Raw genomic sequence first — 17,030 nt, 5'->3', positions numbered from 1 at the left:
CCTCATTTCCCGGCATGCACTTTGTGGCTACGTGCACGTCACGTGAGCCAGCGTCTGTCAACATGAGTGGGCACTGCTGGGCAGGGGAAGCAGCTGGGTGAGAGACGCGAGCTGTGACCTGCAGTTCTTGACATTTATTTTTTTGTTCCTTTTTAAACACACGAGCTGGTACCGTGCGCGACTGTCACGAGACGCCGGTGCACGCGCCGCTTTAAACCTTGCAGGAAGTATAACTTTGCCTGAAAGCTTTTCCTTAACTGAACTCAGTAGTTCGCTTCGAGGCTAGCTAGGTAGATAACGATAGCAGCACCTCAGTCGCTAGGTCTCCTTTGACGGTGGACGGTTTCCCATCAATTGAAATTTACCTCCGAGTGGCTGACATGTCCGCATAACGCGTTAAACACCTGCAGTTTATAGTGCAGTTTAGCCGGGAGTATGTTTGTTGCTGATGTTAGTTCCCAGATTAGAAGATTCCAGGTCGACCTAGGAAGTGTTTGCTCTACTGTGTGTGTACCTTTAAACTAGCTTTTTTTTTTATGTTACATTGCCGTTTTAAACTGTGTACACGGCTCAGTTGGGACCACGCTATTCGTCGCTGCAACTTCCACCGCCGACGGCTTCACTTCCCCAGTGACAAAGAAGCTATGGCTGTATGGATGTCTGAAGCAGGAGAATGAGTGCGAGCTTTCAATGGAGAGGATGTCACCATCTTTCACCGAAGACTGTCCTGCTTAGCGTATCGATTAGCTGACCGGCAACTACGCAACAGAACTGGGTCCGAGCGGCTGCTGCTGCTTTTCTTCACTTTATTAATTAGTCACGTCCAGATCTTCTGTCCCATGGCTGCAGCAAGCGGGGTCAACATGCTGTCCCAGCACGGAGTGGTGGCACTGGCCGGTCCGGCAGGAGCAGGAATGCCCGCGGTGTCGCCTACCAATACATCGGTGTCTTCTATACCGACACCAGATCCCAATAACAAGGGGTGCGAGAACGGCGCCTTGATGAACCACTTTGGGATCTTCCTGCAAGGTCTTCTCGCTGTGATGGCTTTCAGCACGCTCATGTGTAAGTATGGCTAATGCTCTGCTGTGTGTCAGATATCTGACACCAGCTGCTGATGTAAGCGGGTATCATCCAATGGCAACACTCCGATAATCAAATGTGATATTGATTTCAGCTGGGAGGGTTGAGGTAAATCTATACAGAGCCAGACAAACGACATTAATACGTGTAAATCTAAATGCAGGGGTTTCACTTCACTGTAACAGCATACCAATTGGAATCACTTGTTGGGGCTTTTTTTGGCTGTGTTGATAATAATAATAATAATAAAAAAAAAAATACTTCCTCTCTGCATTTAGTGGCACATTTGACCTTTCGTGCTGCATGTACTCCATATACTGCTGCGCTTTGCAAAAATAAATGAAAATGACTTTGTTTGGATGCTGCTGTAGTTTTCACATACATTTCTGTTTGGCAGTCAGTTGAGGAAGCAATCGCAGTGGGGAGGAAAGATACAAAATGTTGCTTTCTTTTGATTCGGTGATGTGCAGATAGAAAACTGTCCTAAGTAGATTCAGAATATGTTTTTGAGTAAAGTGCTGTATCTCAAGTGATGGTCACTCTTTATATATCCTGTAGGTGCTTCACAGTAACAGCCACTAATGAGGTTTCTTTGTCTCAACTAGCATATATGGATTTCAGAAGAAGAGATCATCTTATTATTATTTTTTTTCAATAAACTATTTAGAGAGACCATCTGTCTCACCCTATCCCTCGCCTCTGTGCATGTCCCTCTTCTCTACATCTGTGAACATTCTGTGTTCTTCTCACGACCTCAGGATCACAATCAGAATTAGCTTTATTCACATAAGCTCTTAATGTAAACAGAACAGATGCACAATTGCAACATGACACAGACGATAATATGTGCAATGGTGCAGAGTCCAACAACATTCCTCTCCCCTCTCCTCCTCATTTGTCTTCAGCAGTAGCATAGTTTCCAACAGCACCTTCTTGGTCAACACCACCGGTGGCAGTCATCATTAACCCAGGCCTGGACCAATCTTGTTTCAAGGTTGCATTTATAATGATCATTGTATTTTAATTTGATGAAGATGAGGGCCCTTCCTAATGGGAAACATGCTGCCTTATGTAGTCAACATAGATTGTAGCGCAAAAGTATATCTAGTTTTTTTTTTTTTTTTCTTTGGCTGTCCTTGTCTCGTGATGGCTAAATGTCATCTTGGTGACACCTACTGCAGCACGAGACTATTGCTAGATTGTCTGTAGTTGCTTGTTGTCATTAAGCTCATCTTCTTTTACCTCTCCATGTGGACAGACTGTAAAAATGTCCTTTTTACACCTCAGGCTAAGGTGGCTTTACATTAGAGATGGGCAGGCAAATGTCCATAAACACAGACAAGGAAACACTGGCACAGAAGATTGGGTTCAGCCAGTGTCTGGCACCAAACTGGCAGCTGTGTGACCTAATGAGAGAAGCCTTAGTTTTATGTGGCTCAGCAGCCTCGCAGCAGTGAGTATTTTTTTTTTTTTTTCTGGGCAGAAGGAGGAAGCAGAGGCCTCTGTCTGCCTTCACATCACACCCAGCTGTAAGTGGGGTGTGTTGGTTGTGAAGTCACACTCGGCTCGGAGCACAAACTGAGCTCATAGTTTTCCGTAAAAAGTAGCCCTCAGTATATATTTGGACAGCGCAACAACAACATTTAGTTTAAGTTTACAAAAGTGAGGTAGTTTGATGTCCACTTTCCATGATGGAGCCGTAAAGTGAAGACTTGAGTGAAGCAGATTGCTTCCCAGAATAACAGTCACACCGATGCATACATACAGTGGTTTAGTGTTTGTTACCCAGCAGTAGTGCTTAGCAAACACTTTCACTAATAGCTTAATTTGTATCACTTTATTTCATGTATCTTTAAATTGGTCAGACTAGATGAACAGTTTTCCTTCTTACACTGATTTATTGATTCTCTCCCTTTTCATCATTTTGAAAGAAGCATCCATTCCCTTTCACTTAAACTCTCATAGCTAGTAGTTTCATGTCAGCTTGATTAGAAACTCTTTGATTTCTCACTTGTTCACTTAATTGACTGATATCAGGGCAACGAAGGCAAGAGTCTTAGTTAGGATGAACCAGTATCCATCTACGAAAGCAATAAAATGCTCACTGGAGCTTTGATGGCTCAGAGGAGGGTTGTAACTTGGTTTAATGAAAACAAGAGAGAATGTTTGAATGTGTGCAACTCTATTTGCAAGAGTGATTTGTTGTAAAATCCCACTATCTGTGTGGCACTCTCTTTCCTCTTCAGTGAAGCGCTTCAGGGAGCCCAAACATGAGAGGAGACCCTGGAAGATCTGGTAAGGGAATGGAGCCAGCGCCAAATTAATTTCTGTGCAAAGAAACCGCATGAGACCCACTGGAGTGCCTTGGAAGTAACGTAAGCGTGTATCTGCAGGTTTCTGGACACCTCAAAACAGGCAATTGGGATGCTCTTCATCCACTTTGCTAATGTCTATTTGTCGGACCTCACAGAGGAGGATCCCTGCTCATTGTGAGTATTTGGATGTCTCTGATAAATCAGAGTAATCTTTTTAAAATGAAGATCATTTAACTTTGTAGACACTCAGTTCACATTAATTTTCCCTTTTCCCTCCAGATACCTCATTAATTTCTTGTTAGATGCTTCTCTGGGCATGTTGCTGATCTATGCAGGGGTAAGAGCCGTCAGTGCTATTGTAGAATGGAGGCAATGGGACTCTCTGCGTTTTGGAGAATACGGTGAGGACAGTGCCTGCGATGTCCAGTGGAGGGCAGTAGCTGCCCTTGCTATTATAGTGCTGCAGTGCCATTTCCTACCCTTTCAATGCTTTACTTTGTTCTTTTGGCAATTATGTAACACCAAAGCAGTGACATCTAATATTTCTGTACTATATACATGTGAAATACATAATCATGGTTTTAGACAATCATCTGTCTCCCCAGGAGAGCCAGTGCAGTGCACAGCGTGGCTGGGGCAGTGTATCCTCTACATTCTCATCATGATGTTTGAGAAAGTCCTTATCATGTTGGTCCTCCTCATCCCCCAGTGGAAGCAGGTCAGTAGAAGAGTGTGTTTTTCGTACATGACCACATTATACATGTGAGGTAAATTCACTTTACACAGGTCAGCCCTGCCTCTCACTCAGCATGCTCCTCTGGTCTTGTTTTCTACAACTGAACGTTTTGGTGGGCGTTGTGCTAGTTTGTTTAAGAGTAATTTGGGAAGTTTAGTACACAAAGATGATGCCCAGAGAACTTGTGTAAATACAGTAAAGCATGGTTATAGAGAGTTATTATATTTTTGTAATTTCTAGAATTCAGTTTAGGTTCAGCTAGTTTCCAGAGTGAGTTTGCTTGTTTCAGTTTAGTTTTTTGAAAATGTTTTAGTTTAATTAATGTTAATTTCAGTCTTGGAGGGCATATGTCAGTGGTAAGATCTAGGAAAATCAGTACAGATATTTAAAAAAAAAAAAACTTTTTGAAAGCAGTTCACTCACAGTGTTGTCAACATCAAGTCTCAGTAAATATATTAAACCTCATGAAGCAACTTTTAATTTTTAATTTTTTTTTTTTAACCAATCTAACAAATACAAATTTTGTGCTATATTTTATTTTAGTTTAGTTAAGTTTTCCAAGTTCACAAAATTGTTTTAAGTTTTTTCAAATTAACTAAATTGTTTTGTTTTTTTTCAGATCTAGTTTCAGGTTTTATTTAGTTATATTTAACAATAATAACCTTGGTCCTACATCACTGTGTATACAATAAGGCACACTGAAACAGCATTTTCTGAGTCATAAATCAAAGGCATTTGTAACTAATGATTTATATTTTTAAGTACTCCCTGGAGAAAGTATTTTGTTACGCTACTAACAGTTTTACTTTCACATTGAGAAATACACTTACATAATTACCATTTAATAATTAAATTAATCTCACAAATGATGAGGACACACAGCATCTTTGAGTGTTTCAGTATGAGCACAAAGCTGAGAGCCAAGCAAGTTGTCCAATGAGCACTTAACTGTGATTTTTAATATTGCAACATTAGAAACAGAGTCTGTAATTCATCACTGTGTTTGTTACCTGCTGAAGGCCAGCCTCTGGCAGCTTGACTGGGGTTAGTGTACACTTGGGTTTAACTTCACTCTGGGTTCTTCAGTACTACCTTTGTTGGCTCTGCAGATGTTTTCAAAGAGTCTGTGTGGTGTGAGCAGCAGTTGTTCCTGGCCCAGGGTGCAGCTTGCATTTATTTGAGAAACTATTGCATTCATTCCCCTGCTGGACTTGACCCAGGGGCACTGAAAGCATTCATTCCTAACCACTGGGCCTCCAGAGACAATTTTTCATGTTGTGTTGTACTTTAGCAATTGTGGCGCACTGATTATTTGAGACCTCAGTGTTGGGGGGGGGAATGACCGCACCTCAGGCCATGCGGGGACTACGTAAGCTACGCAAATTACGTGCGGGATCCGCCTTTCCCTCGTGTTAGCGTGGGTGTCGGTCGTTGACAACTTCGATACATGGGTAGAAAAGTTCTTCTTGTCGGGAAAGAAAAAAAACAGCCTTCAGAGTAAAGTGTCGTTACGGCAGTGAGGTAAAAATGTGGCCTCTCCTCCAGTTTTCACCGAATAACAGCAGCGTTAATGTGCTAGCTAGTAGAGCACATCTCCAAGGTGGGAGAGCATCTTTTGGTGTCTTTGCCTCTTTTATTTAAAAAATTTAGTTGTTCTGTGGTTTTGTGTCCGATTTAAAGTAACAGTAATTTTAACTTTAGTCTGTGCATGAAATAATGGTCTAAAACCACGGGGTTACAGCTAAAAACTAAAAATAAAAGGTTGTTTATCTGCAACACGTTAATTTAACGGTAATACTGCTGTTATTGTAGTCAGATATAACCGAGGCATAGGTATGCCTCATTGATGCCTAACCATGCATACTATGCAGTCTGCAGATTTGCCAGCTTTCCTCTCTTTCTTTCCTTTCTATTTGCAGCAGCTGTTTTCCATTCAGCCTGTTATTTTCTTAAATTCCACACATTTGCTTATATTTCGCTTGAATATGACAGACCCGTCCTTTTGTAATAGGTCACTGTTTCTTTAATGGGAACTTATTCGTATCCAGGTTGGATAAACCCAGGTTGACTTTGAATGAAACAAAGTTTAATTGACACGATTTTAATGGGGGGGGAAGCAGTTTCCAGATGCTGTGGCATGGACCCTTTTTCTACAGATTTACTCGGTTTGTCCATATTAATATTCTGCAGGACTGTGCACAAAAAGTACAGCTTTTTTAAATATTTTTTTTTATTTTTTTATTTGCACATTTTTAAGGTCAACTTTATGTGACCAGAAACTGAGGTTTTCTGAACCAGGCTCCTGATTTCCTCAGGATAATACACTGCCTACACACAGTTTTATGTTATAAGGCAGAGAATATGACTTTTGCTTAACAGAGTTTTTTTTTTTTTTTTTTAAATCTCAAAACACCTGTAGGGGCATTCCTTTACCAGGATTTGAACCTGTGCCACACCAGTTAGTGCCAAATTCAGACCACAAGACCACTAGGGCTGTTTTCTTTTGTTTTTTGTTTTTGTTTTTTTAACTTGGACTTTAACAGAGGCATGTGGTGGAAGTATTTCAAATCGCTTTGTTTCTTTGGATAGTCTTTATAAGGATTGATGGTGTACAAAACCTCTGCTTTCTCTTTGAAGCTTTCTTTTGACCAGCATCCTTTAACTGGCCATACCACCTCCACATGACTCACTCAAATAAGCAACATGAGCTCATTATTAATTAATAAGACTGTGCCACTTGTGGTCAACCTGTGACATGTTAGATTTACCTGCCAGAGTTTGCTATGGATCTCACGTTTATTCTTTCTTTTTTTTAACTGTCTAAAGCCTGTAGTGGTGCCAGATGTACCAGTATACTGATATAAATCGGGATACCGGGCGGGAATTGAACTTGCGATTATCCAGTAAGAGTCCTGGCTAGACCCCCCATGCTAAAACCAAGCCCTGGAATGGTGTGGCTACGTCTGCAACCTGTCCGCAGCTCAGACACAAGCATTTCACGACATGTTGTACTCTGTATGATGTGACAAATAAAGCTTGTTTGTTGTTGTTTTGTTTGTCTAAATGTCCCATGTGGTATGATTTTTTTTTTTTTTTTTTTTTTTATTAAATACCAATATACCCAGAATAACATGTGTGTGGAAGGCCACACTGGACTGATTGAATATTTTCTTGGCCACTTTTCACACTGAATAGTGAGAGGTGGGCTTTATTAACTGTACACGGTTTACATAATGCTGAAAACATATGACACATTTACAGGTCCATTGAATACTGTTTTGTGCACTTAAGACTATAATATTGTCAGTGTACAATAATATTATGGGCTGCATGTTTAACCATCAAAAGTTAATGCTGTCACTAAGTGCAACATTATATTTGTGCTTGTTGTGTTTGTTTGTGTGGCAGCTGGCACTCCTCAAGCCTATACACAATCCTGCCCTGGAACTGGCCATCGTTATGCTCATCGTTCCATTCTTCGTAAATGTAAGTCTGCCTTTATCTTATCTTTCTTTTCTTTTCTTGTCTGATTTTTACATCTCCTGCAAAACCAATATTACATGTCTAGCAGGGGTGGGAGAAAAATGGTTTAATTTTGAGGACCTAGTTTGTAGTTGAAACAATGTGATAAATCACAATATATGTTACTCAGCAGATCAAAAAATGTTACAAGTCACAATAACATGAATGAAGTGAGTGAAGTATTGGGATAATATTGTGTCACTAACGTGCAGTGAGACATTGTCATTGGTTACCAAAATCATCAGTGCCCATTGTATTGCTTGCACACAAAGGTAAAAGCTGTTTCTCTAGTTTTGGTGGATTTTTAAAAATCGCTTGTAGAGAAATCATTCACCTGTATTTTCTGTGTCATTTAGGCCCTAATGTTCTGGGTAGTAGATAATTTCCTAATGAAGAAGCACAGGACAAAAGCAAAGCTTGAAGAGAGGGAAGAGGACTCACGGGGGAACGGCAAGGTGCGATACAGAAGAGCTCTTTCCCATGATGACTCTGAGTCAGAGGTAAGCCTAACTGGAAAGCTAATGCTAAAGGAGACAGATTCAACTGACACATACCATTTTCATTTCTTCAGTCCATCTGTGTCTCTCTCTCTTTTTTTTTTTTTAACCCAGTAATCCTCTTTTAAGCTCAAACCTAATAAAAAGTGGTACAGCACATTTTATATTTTTATATATATATGTGTGTGTGTGTGTGTGTGTGTGTGTGTGTGTGTATGTATATGTATATACGTATATACGTATATACACATACACACACCTTTGTCTTTCTAGTCCTGAAGTATAGTGGCAGCAGTTTTTTCATGGCCTCTTTTTGTGTGCTGCTACCTTTGGAGCGCATGCTGTTACTATACCACAGAGTTGTGGGGGAGGGGTTAACCTTTTTGGAGACGCACATATGTGTAGGCGGCCACTTCATTCTGCAGCGGGCCAGTGGCGCAATGGATAACGCGTCTGACTACGGATCAGAAGATTCTAGGTTCGACTCCTGGCTGGCTCGTCACTTTATTTTTTTTTTCTTTCCGGGGTTAGATTGACAGTAGTACTCAGTGACTGTTGTCCTTTGCTGGAAGTTATTCTTTTTTTTGAGGGGGGGGGGGTGTTCTTGTTTTCTTTAGCAGGTGTTGATTAGGAAAATGAAATGATGCAGACAGGTAGTAGCATTTTAAACAGTTGTTAAATGGAAATTTAAAAGTAAAGGATACATGGGAGAAATAGTCTTTGCAATGTTTGTTCATCAGAGGGCACTCAGCAACTTTGCTATTAGAAACATGCCACAAAGTCAACAACCAGCTGGTCCAAGAACAGTAGGGCAGAGTATAAATGAGTAAAACACAACTTGTTGTGACAATAAAAGAAGATTATTTTCATATTATCTTAGCAAGGACTCAGAAATCAATACATATTATTATCCTTTGAAATGACTTTTGGCCTGTAAAATTGGTGGTTGTTTATAAGTTCATGTGCATTGTCACAGATTTGTATGTATTTGATGTATGTGTATTTGATCTCAAAGCAATATCAGGCTTATCTTTTGAGGCAATTTAACACTGTAGCAGTCATGCAGCGTTGACAAACGCCTGCTTTGTGTTACTTCCTTCTTGAGTACAACATGCATTCAGCAGAGCAATAGACTGTGGGGGATGGGCTGAGCTGTAGTAAGACGCATGTATTCCTGTAGGGGGGCACTGCATTCCACTGCGGGCCAGTGGCGCAATGGATAACGCGTCTGACTACGGATCAGAAGATTCTAGGTTCGACTCCTGGCTGGCTCGTATATGTTTTATTTTCTGGGTTGCCTTGATTTGGTTGAAATAATAGAAGCAATTATTGTTATTCTTGCATAAGATGAGAACAGTCATACTATGAATACATTTTCTCTGACCTACTTAACGCTATAGTAGAATTACAGCATAACTTCATTAAATAAAGCTACAATAACTAGCTTTTAGGATTCAGAGGTTTGTAACCTTTTCTATGGAGAGATTTTAGGGCATTTTGTGACCGACATGAACATATGTGGGCCTTTAGTATAACAGTTACTACATGGTGTGAAAATGAGCAACAGTGCAGTTGAGTTAACAGTCACAGATGTAATTATTAATAACTATAGTTATATTAATGAGGTTGCACAGACCTCCACAAGTCCAGTATTTAATCACTCTCCAGAATCCTCTCCAGAATCCTCTTTATGCAAAATACAACAAATCTCCTTAAAGGGGACATGAAACACTGCCCATATAAAGGCTAATTTACACGATAGAGCACTGCTCTCAACCACTGACATGGAGGTAACAGAATCAATAACTCAGAGGAAAATACAGACACTAAAACCAAAAATCATTTTAAGGGGATTCACATTTGTGAATTGCTGCAACAATGAGTTTTATGTTACGAAACCGAGGATATACTGTCCACTTTCACTGTCTGTCTCTTTAGCAGTAATTGGCTGTTAATGTGTAGCGTTTCTTGTCCCCTTTAACGCAGTCATCTTTGCCCTCAGGTTTATTTGTAGTGTTGTAGTGTTTACTCCAGCTTCTGTTAGGATGTGTTTACATTGTGAAACAACATCAAGCGGATTTTGAAAGCATCAAAGGTCACAGCAGTGCAGTTTAGCTTTCTGAGAAACACCTGGACCTTGCACGCAGGGCACAAGTAGTTGAACCATGGGGCCAGTGGCGCAATGGATAACGCGTCTGACTACGGATCAGAAGATTCTAGGTTCGACTCCTGGCTGGCTCGTAACTTTTCATTTTTCTTTCTGGGGTTAGATTGACACTAGTACTGAGTGACTTTGTTGGGAGAGTAAAGTCTCTTTTTTTTTGTTGTTGTTGTTTCCTTTTCCACATGTTAAAATACAAAATTTGCAGGGGTTGATTATGAAATGGTGCAGACAGGCATTGGCGTTTTAAACAGTTGTTTAAAAGTTGTTTAAAAAACAGTTGTTTAGTTGTGACTGTGCTTTTATGGGAACGAGCTGTAAAACATCTGGAGGGCAAATATAAAAAGAAATATTTCTGTGTTTATCTCTATTCTGTGATCAAGCACTTTAGAGTAAACAGTGCACCTGGGAGTCAACATGATAATGATGATGGCAGTCATCGTGGATCTTTTTTTTTTCTTGTTTTTTTTGTTTGTCTTTTTTAAAAATGTAACCGTTAACCCCGTCTAACCTTTGAGGTCTGATATGTCTCTGTCTCTCCTTCGTCTTCCTCAGATCCTTTTCTCAGCAGATGATGAAATGGATGAGTCTGATGAAGACGATGTCCGTCGACTCACTGGTGTGAAGATGGTGAAAAAGAAGAAGCTTCGCATGGGGATCCCTGTCTGACCTGCGTGCCTAGCTTTACTGTTAGGATCAAAAAGTCCGCATACATTCCCCATTCCCCTACAGATTGTGTGATGTTGCCTTCAATCAGTGACCTTCAATTACAAAATAATACACTGTATCTGAAGCCCCTTTACCATTGGCTCCTGGAGGACAGCTATATGAACGTTTTTTAGCAGTTGACCATTTTTCTTTTCTTTCTTTTTTTTTTTAATCATTGTTTCATTTTAAACATGACTCTCACGATGTGATTTTTGTGTTTCAGGACACTGGCAAAAACAGTAAACTTACTGTTAAATCTTTAATGTAATGGGGAAACTGAACTGGCTCCAGCAGAGCCAGATATGATGTAGTGGGTTACATTTCATATCCTTCCTAAGTGTCCCCCCAAAAAACCCCCCAAAATGAGCAAACAAAAAAAAAATGTATTCCTTGTGTTCATTCCACGTGAACGTCTGTCCTGTTGTCGTCACATGTAGATGCCCCACCATGGCCCGTGTTATACGTGTGTCTGTGACGGTGTGTACAATTGCACACCCTTCAACTTTAAGAGGAGCATTACGTCAGGTTTTGAATCACTGTATTGACTCTCAAAACTTTGCAACACACTTAACTACCGTATATCTTGTATGTGATGTTACTTTAGTCGAATGGAGCACATTAACTCTTGCAGCAATCTTCCATTTCTTTTAACAAAGACATCTGAAGTCTCTTTTGAACTGTTGAACCTGTAAGACTGCAAGAGCTGCACTGCAGCATCCTTCTAATGTCAGCTCAGCCACTGTTTTTTCTGTAAGCAAACGACTGCAACATGTCTGACTCTTTTACTGATGTGCTCTGACTTTATGTTTTAGTCTTTGAATGTACTTTTTTTTTTTTTTTTTACGTTTTGAGTGTTTTACTTTCGGGCCAAAAAAGGTGAGTATGCTCATCCCAAAAGTGTTTTTTCATACTTTGACTTAAATGGAGAAAGTAAATATGGGAACAGGTTCTTGCACAATTTCCCATTTTTCTCAGCTTTCGCCTTTCCCCGTTCTAATGTGTGGGTTTTTTTGTTTTGTTTTTTTTATTTTGTTATTGTTGTGTTTTTGTTTTGTAGTTCCAGCAATGTGCCTCAGTTAAATTACCAGCAGTCATTTTATTTTTTGTTTTGGTTTGGTTTTGTTTTGACTATTTTAAGCAGAGCTGGAGATCTCCAGAGGGGTATACTACGAAGACAGTTTTAACACAGCCAGGCTTTCCTTGTGTTAGTATCATCTTATTAGTACATGCAAATTCCAGTAAAAATGTGGTGCAGTTTGCACTTCATTCAGTGGTTTATTAAGATACAGCTTAACAACTTGCACAAATTAAATACATTCCCCTAGCATAGAATCTACATTGCACTTAACACATGCTGTAACTGAAAATGTGAGACTTCGGCTGATTTTAAACTGAAACTCGGAACATAACCTGCTCCTGTCCAGTTTATGTGTTGAGCATAAGTTACTATGGCAATTTTGCAAGCTAAAAAAGGCGACACATTTGTGACACAAAACTCTGAGTTTAAGCTCAACATAGCTTTCTAAGCCACTAATCTCACTTTGTAGTACACCCCTCAGGCATGAAGCACCATCCAGTAGGCTCTAATGTTAAGAATGTGACGTACATAGACCTCTAAACTGTAAACAGTAAGTGCAGACCAGGCAGCTGAGGGAAAGGGCGTGTTTGTGTGTGTGATTTAAAACACACACACACTCTAGTGTGTATATAAACTGGCATGTGCTGAATATATGTGTGACTGCTGGTCCTGTTTAAAGTAAAAGGCGTGACTTAAACTACAATGATTATGGTGCTGCTGATGATTTCATTCTGATGTTTTTGGCATGTTGGTAAGGAACATTTTTAAAAAGGAGAAAGTACAGGACAGTGCAGAAGTCATGGTAACTGTCAGCTGAACTAGGACAAAGAGGGCTTTAGTATTTTGCAGAGCTTAATCTACTTGATGAAAAACATCTGATGGAAATAAGTTATCATATAAATGCTTTTCAAATAAACGGTATGATACAGAATGAAAGTAGTGAATTAACTTTCTGTTGTGGCAGAGAAAAGGTGTTCCCTGACCGGGAATCGAACCCGGGCCGCGGCGGTGAGAGCGCCGAATCCTAACCACTAGACCACCAGGGATTGAAAGGGGGTATGATGTGACGTCATAACATGTGTAAACGCATTTATGTTAAAAAAAACAGGGGAAATGATGTTCATCCCAAGAGTGTTTTTTTCATACCTTGACTTTCAAATTTTGTATTTATTTTATAAAAGTGAGATTCAAAGATATTCACTGATATCTGCATTTGTTTTTTTTAATGCCGTGTTTATACAACAAAATTACAACACTGTGATTTATAGGATGATTTCAGCATCTCTTTAATTGTGGGGATTGCTTGCTGTTTACCACTAGGGGTAGCGCATTCCTTATCAGAGTTGACCGGTAATGATTGTGTTCCCAGAAATAGATCTGCTTTCAGCAAATACACATGCAGTAATTAAGCATCAGGAGCCATTCTTAGGGGCTCTTTAAAGTTCCCGACATGTTGGATCAACAGCTTGATTTAAAAGGCACCTTTTGTCTTTTTGTCTATTTATTGCTTTCACCGTAAGTACCATGTTCTGCTCAAAAACATATCATTTGATATTTTAAGTGTTGTGGTTTTAAATGCTAATGATGGAGCTCCAAAATGTTTAAGGGTGAAGGATATATTTAACGGGCCAACATAAACATACATGCGTAATGAGATGGGAAAAGTCTTAATAATCATCATAATCATCATCTGCACAAATGGGTAATCCAAATGATGGCTAAAAGTCCTATAACTGCTTTGACTGCTCTAAATGGGTAACAATCACATACAAACAGTAACGAGTCTTACTGTGTGTCACTGAGTTAAAACAGTGATGAGTCGGTGTTTCCATCATCCCACAGCTCACACCTTGAATTTAAACACTGATGCCAAGTCTGAGTAATAGTGCCTGAAATGTTTACTTACTTGTTTCAGGCTAAAAGAAAAGTGTAAACGCATTTAAAACAATCCGGATCGAGTGCATAAAGTAATATGATATTAAGTCAAGATATTAAGATATTAAGTTAAGAATGCGTACTGAAAACACAACTGGTCCAGATTGACATTTGGGCGGCTCTTACTGGTCCAGCCCTTATTTTGATGGTTAATTTGTTAACTGGCTGAAAATGCTTTTTACGACATCCCAACAAGAAACATCCTCTTGCCTAAATCAAGTTATAGAACTGAGTAAGCAGATTCCCAAGAACTGCCTCTACAAGGCGGTACTGCTGGGTGGTGAACACTAGTTTAATGTAGTGCAAAGCCCTACAGAGACATTTTCAAAAGAGGATGTGAGTGCAGGGTTAACCGGAGGAGGAGGTGTAGCCTTCTGCCACTCGTGTTGTGTCCTGAAATTGTCAGCTGTTGGCCTGTAAGCTTATCGTTAACGATGGGAGCCCCATTCCAGCTGTACTATCCTTCACGTCACACCTAATAATACACTGTGACAACAGGCAGTGGAACCGATGGCAGGGGGGGCCTGACTGACTCACTGCAGTCTGACACAGGACTATATATAATGTCTGGGGGACAGAGACACACACACAACAGAATAACAACCAACAAATCAATTACACTGTCTGCGGGATCAGAGCACCAATAACAGCCATGTCACAGGTACGTTACATCACCTCACATACAGCAAATGAATACACAATGAATCCACGCTTAACCAAAGAGCCACATACGTTTTATTTGCCCTTATTTTCTTTACTGTAGCCAGGCGAGGTAAAAAAGAAGAAGCGCCCACCGATGAAGGAGGAGGACCTGAAAGGAGCCCGCAGCAAACTGGGACTGAAGGGCGAGGTTAAGAGTAAGACCTATGAGGTCATGGTGGAGTGTGGTGAGTAAAGTCTTTGCTATCTGCAAAGACATTATGTCTTCCTGGACTTACAAGTATGAAGTCATGGGCGCATAGACTGTAAACATGACTATGTATCTCTAGTAAAAACAGACTAGCTGATTTGTGTTGTATTCATGTCCGATTGTTTAATAAGAAAAAAAAAAAAAGACTCGTTCCCTGACCGGGAATCGAACCCGGGCCGCGGCGGTGAGAGCGCCGAATCCTAACCACTAGACCACCAGGGAGAACTACAACTACAAAAACACATATGATTTTTAAAGGACACAGTGCCGATGGCTTCCCCGTGTTTCGGGTCGTTTTCTTGATAATAATTCACCAATGGTGTGTGTCGGAGTGAGTGGAGGGACATTTTTATAGCCTCTTCAAACACTGACATTGGACTCTATGAAGAAGTAAGTACAGAGAAAACCCCAAGTCCTACGACAGCACTATCTCACAAACATTGCACACATTCACATCCATATAAGTGTACTAGATGTCCACACTCCAAACACCGCAGAGTCTGATATGGTTTAACAGCAGCTTACTTGGACATGACGTTGAATGATTAGTGTTCCTTTGGGGTTGGTGCCTGTTACTAAGAAGTGCCTGATTAAAATTATGAATGTCAAATTCTCAACTATGAATCGAAGAAGTGCCACAAACAGAGTGTTTTTCTGACATATGTCCTGTGTCTCTGTCTCATTCTGCGATCAGAACGCGCGGGAAAAGTTGCTCCATCTGTGTTCAGTGGTGTGAGGACAGGAAAGGAGACCGTGCTGGACCAGCCCACAGCTGCCAAAGCTCCTGGAGCCAGTGTGTTCAGCAAGTGAAGCACACTGCAACCTAAAACCAAACAAATAGCACAGGATAAACATGCACACTGTTGGCTTTGTGCTTCAGACTCAGAGACTTTTAAGTGTGTGCTTCTTCCTGCTTTAATGAAAAATTTAAGAAAGATTAATTGAAGACAGATGAATGTGGTTCATTGCTATGATTATATATTGTGAAAAAAATGTTTGTTTTTTTTACTCGTGTTCAGCATTTTCCGAAATAAACTCTCACTGTGACAAGCAACCTTAAGACTTTTATTTCAACATGTTATAATCTGCTTATTGTAACCCAATTATTTAGGATTGATTGTAAAAGTAAAAAAACCCCACATGAACAAATGTTTTTAATGCAAATGTCCACATCTGCACCAAAATAGAAATGTGTGATAAGTCCCGATGTTTTATTATTGTACAGGACTGTAAATCTCTTTCTTTTAAAGTTATGTGTTAACAAATCTCTAGATTTTCAGAGGCCTTCCTTAAATATCAAAAAAATAAATGTTCATTTGTTGTATTTTAAACACTGGTCCCTAACTAGTGAACAAATAGAAATGTGGGGGTTGGTCAACATAGTGCCACAAAATGAGCTACCAGATCTGCCTAGGTCTGGAGTAGAGAACAGCCAACATCAATAGTTGTTTGCCAAAATTGCAACACAACAAATAAGCAGACAAAAATCTAGTTTGCTGTCTGTGGAGATTATGTCTACTTATGTTTCTGGGCTTAATGACAAACACATCTTTACATAAATGCTGATGATGAGAAATGATAAAAAGCCTCTTGTAGTTTCTGACAGGTCTTCACTTTTTAATTCCAAGAGCATAAAAAGACTGTAGACCAATATTAAAAATATCAGTCTCCTATATCACCGTCCTACACTTACTTTAGAAATATGTATTTGATCCCTTCCAACCCAGTCTGAATATTGGCTTCCTCAGTCTGGAGCTTTATGACAGATAACCCAAACAATAGTAAACCATTATGATGTGGGGCTGTTTTTTTGCTATGGATACAGGACGACATCATGGCACTGAGGAGCCAATGGACAAGTAAAGTCCCACACAAGTACTTCCTTCCTTCAGCCAAAACAATGAAGATGGGATGTGGAAGATCTTGGAGTTGCCTAGCCAGTCTCCAGACCTCAGGCCTGTAAAAAATAAAGTTTCGAGTTTCAAGGCGGCAGCCTTGAGACTCGAAAGGTTGGACGAACATGCAGTCAGCTGAGACTGAAGAAGTCACTTGGATGAGTGACGAAACGTTTCCCCCACTGAAAAC

General features: G+C 40.1%; 1 protein-coding gene and 5 non-coding genes across 7 annotated transcripts; 4 read left to right on the top strand and 2 right to left on the bottom strand.

The window, feature by feature from the left end:
- The first annotated feature begins 64 nt into the window (after positions 1-64).
- LOC116330163 (store-operated calcium entry regulator STIMATE-like) lies at positions 65-15,999 on the top strand. Of its 2 annotated transcripts, XM_031752398.2 has the most exons (10): positions 65-1,065; positions 3,330-3,378; positions 3,477-3,572; positions 3,678-3,799; positions 4,004-4,116; positions 7,543-7,620; positions 8,013-8,156; positions 10,870-10,977; positions 14,799-14,922; positions 15,640-15,999. In XM_031752398.2, exons 1-10 carry the CDS (start codon positions 840-842, stop codon positions 15,753-15,755), a joined length of 1,176 nt encoding a protein of 391 aa, XP_031608258.1. In that variant the 5' UTR covers positions 65-839; the 3' UTR covers positions 15,756-15,999. The 2 variants fall into 2 exon arrangements, with proteins under 2 accessions (XP_031608258.1, XP_031608257.1); XM_031752397.2 differs by lacking the exons at positions 65-1,065; positions 3,330-3,378; positions 3,477-3,572; ... (3 more) ...; positions 8,013-8,156; positions 10,870-10,977 and adding an exon at positions 14,437-14,696.
- On the top strand, positions 8,580-8,652 carry trnar-acg. The gene has a single exon. It is a non-coding gene; the product is annotated as a tRNA-Arg (tRNA).
- trnar-acg lies at positions 9,355-9,427 on the top strand. The gene has a single exon. It is a non-coding gene; the product is annotated as a tRNA-Arg (tRNA).
- trnar-acg lies at positions 10,322-10,394 on the top strand. The gene has a single exon. It is a non-coding gene; the product is annotated as a tRNA-Arg (tRNA).
- trnae-cuc lies at positions 13,075-13,146 on the bottom strand. Its single transcript has one exon. It is a non-coding gene; the product is annotated as a tRNA-Glu (tRNA).
- trnae-cuc lies at positions 15,096-15,167 on the bottom strand. Its single transcript has one exon. It is a non-coding gene; the product is annotated as a tRNA-Glu (tRNA).
- Positions 16,000-17,030: the final 1,031 nt, after the last annotated feature.

Source organism: Oreochromis aureus, linkage group 5 (genome assembly GCF_013358895.1).
Source record: "Oreochromis aureus strain Israel breed Guangdong linkage group 5, ZZ_aureus, whole genome shotgun sequence".
Classification (NCBI taxonomy): domain Eukaryota; kingdom Metazoa; phylum Chordata; class Actinopteri; order Cichliformes; family Cichlidae; genus Oreochromis; species Oreochromis aureus.
Note: the sequence above shows the minus strand (reverse complement) of the source record. Positions and strands in the feature narration are given on the sequence as shown.

Bases quoted from the DNA above. Each gene is read 5' to 3' on its own strand.
- LOC116330163 (XM_031752398.2), top strand. From the start codon at position 840: ATGGCTGCAGCAAGCGGGGTCAACATGCTGTCCCAGCACGGAGTGGTG. The intron at 1,066-3,329 runs GTAAGTATGGCT...TTTCCTCTTCAG, and splicing joins GGCTTTCAGCACGCTCATGT to TGAAGCGCTTCAGGGAGCCC. The intron at 3,573-3,677 runs GTGAGTATTTGG...TTTTCCCTCCAG, and splicing joins GAGGAGGATCCCTGCTCATT to ATACCTCATTAATTTCTTGT.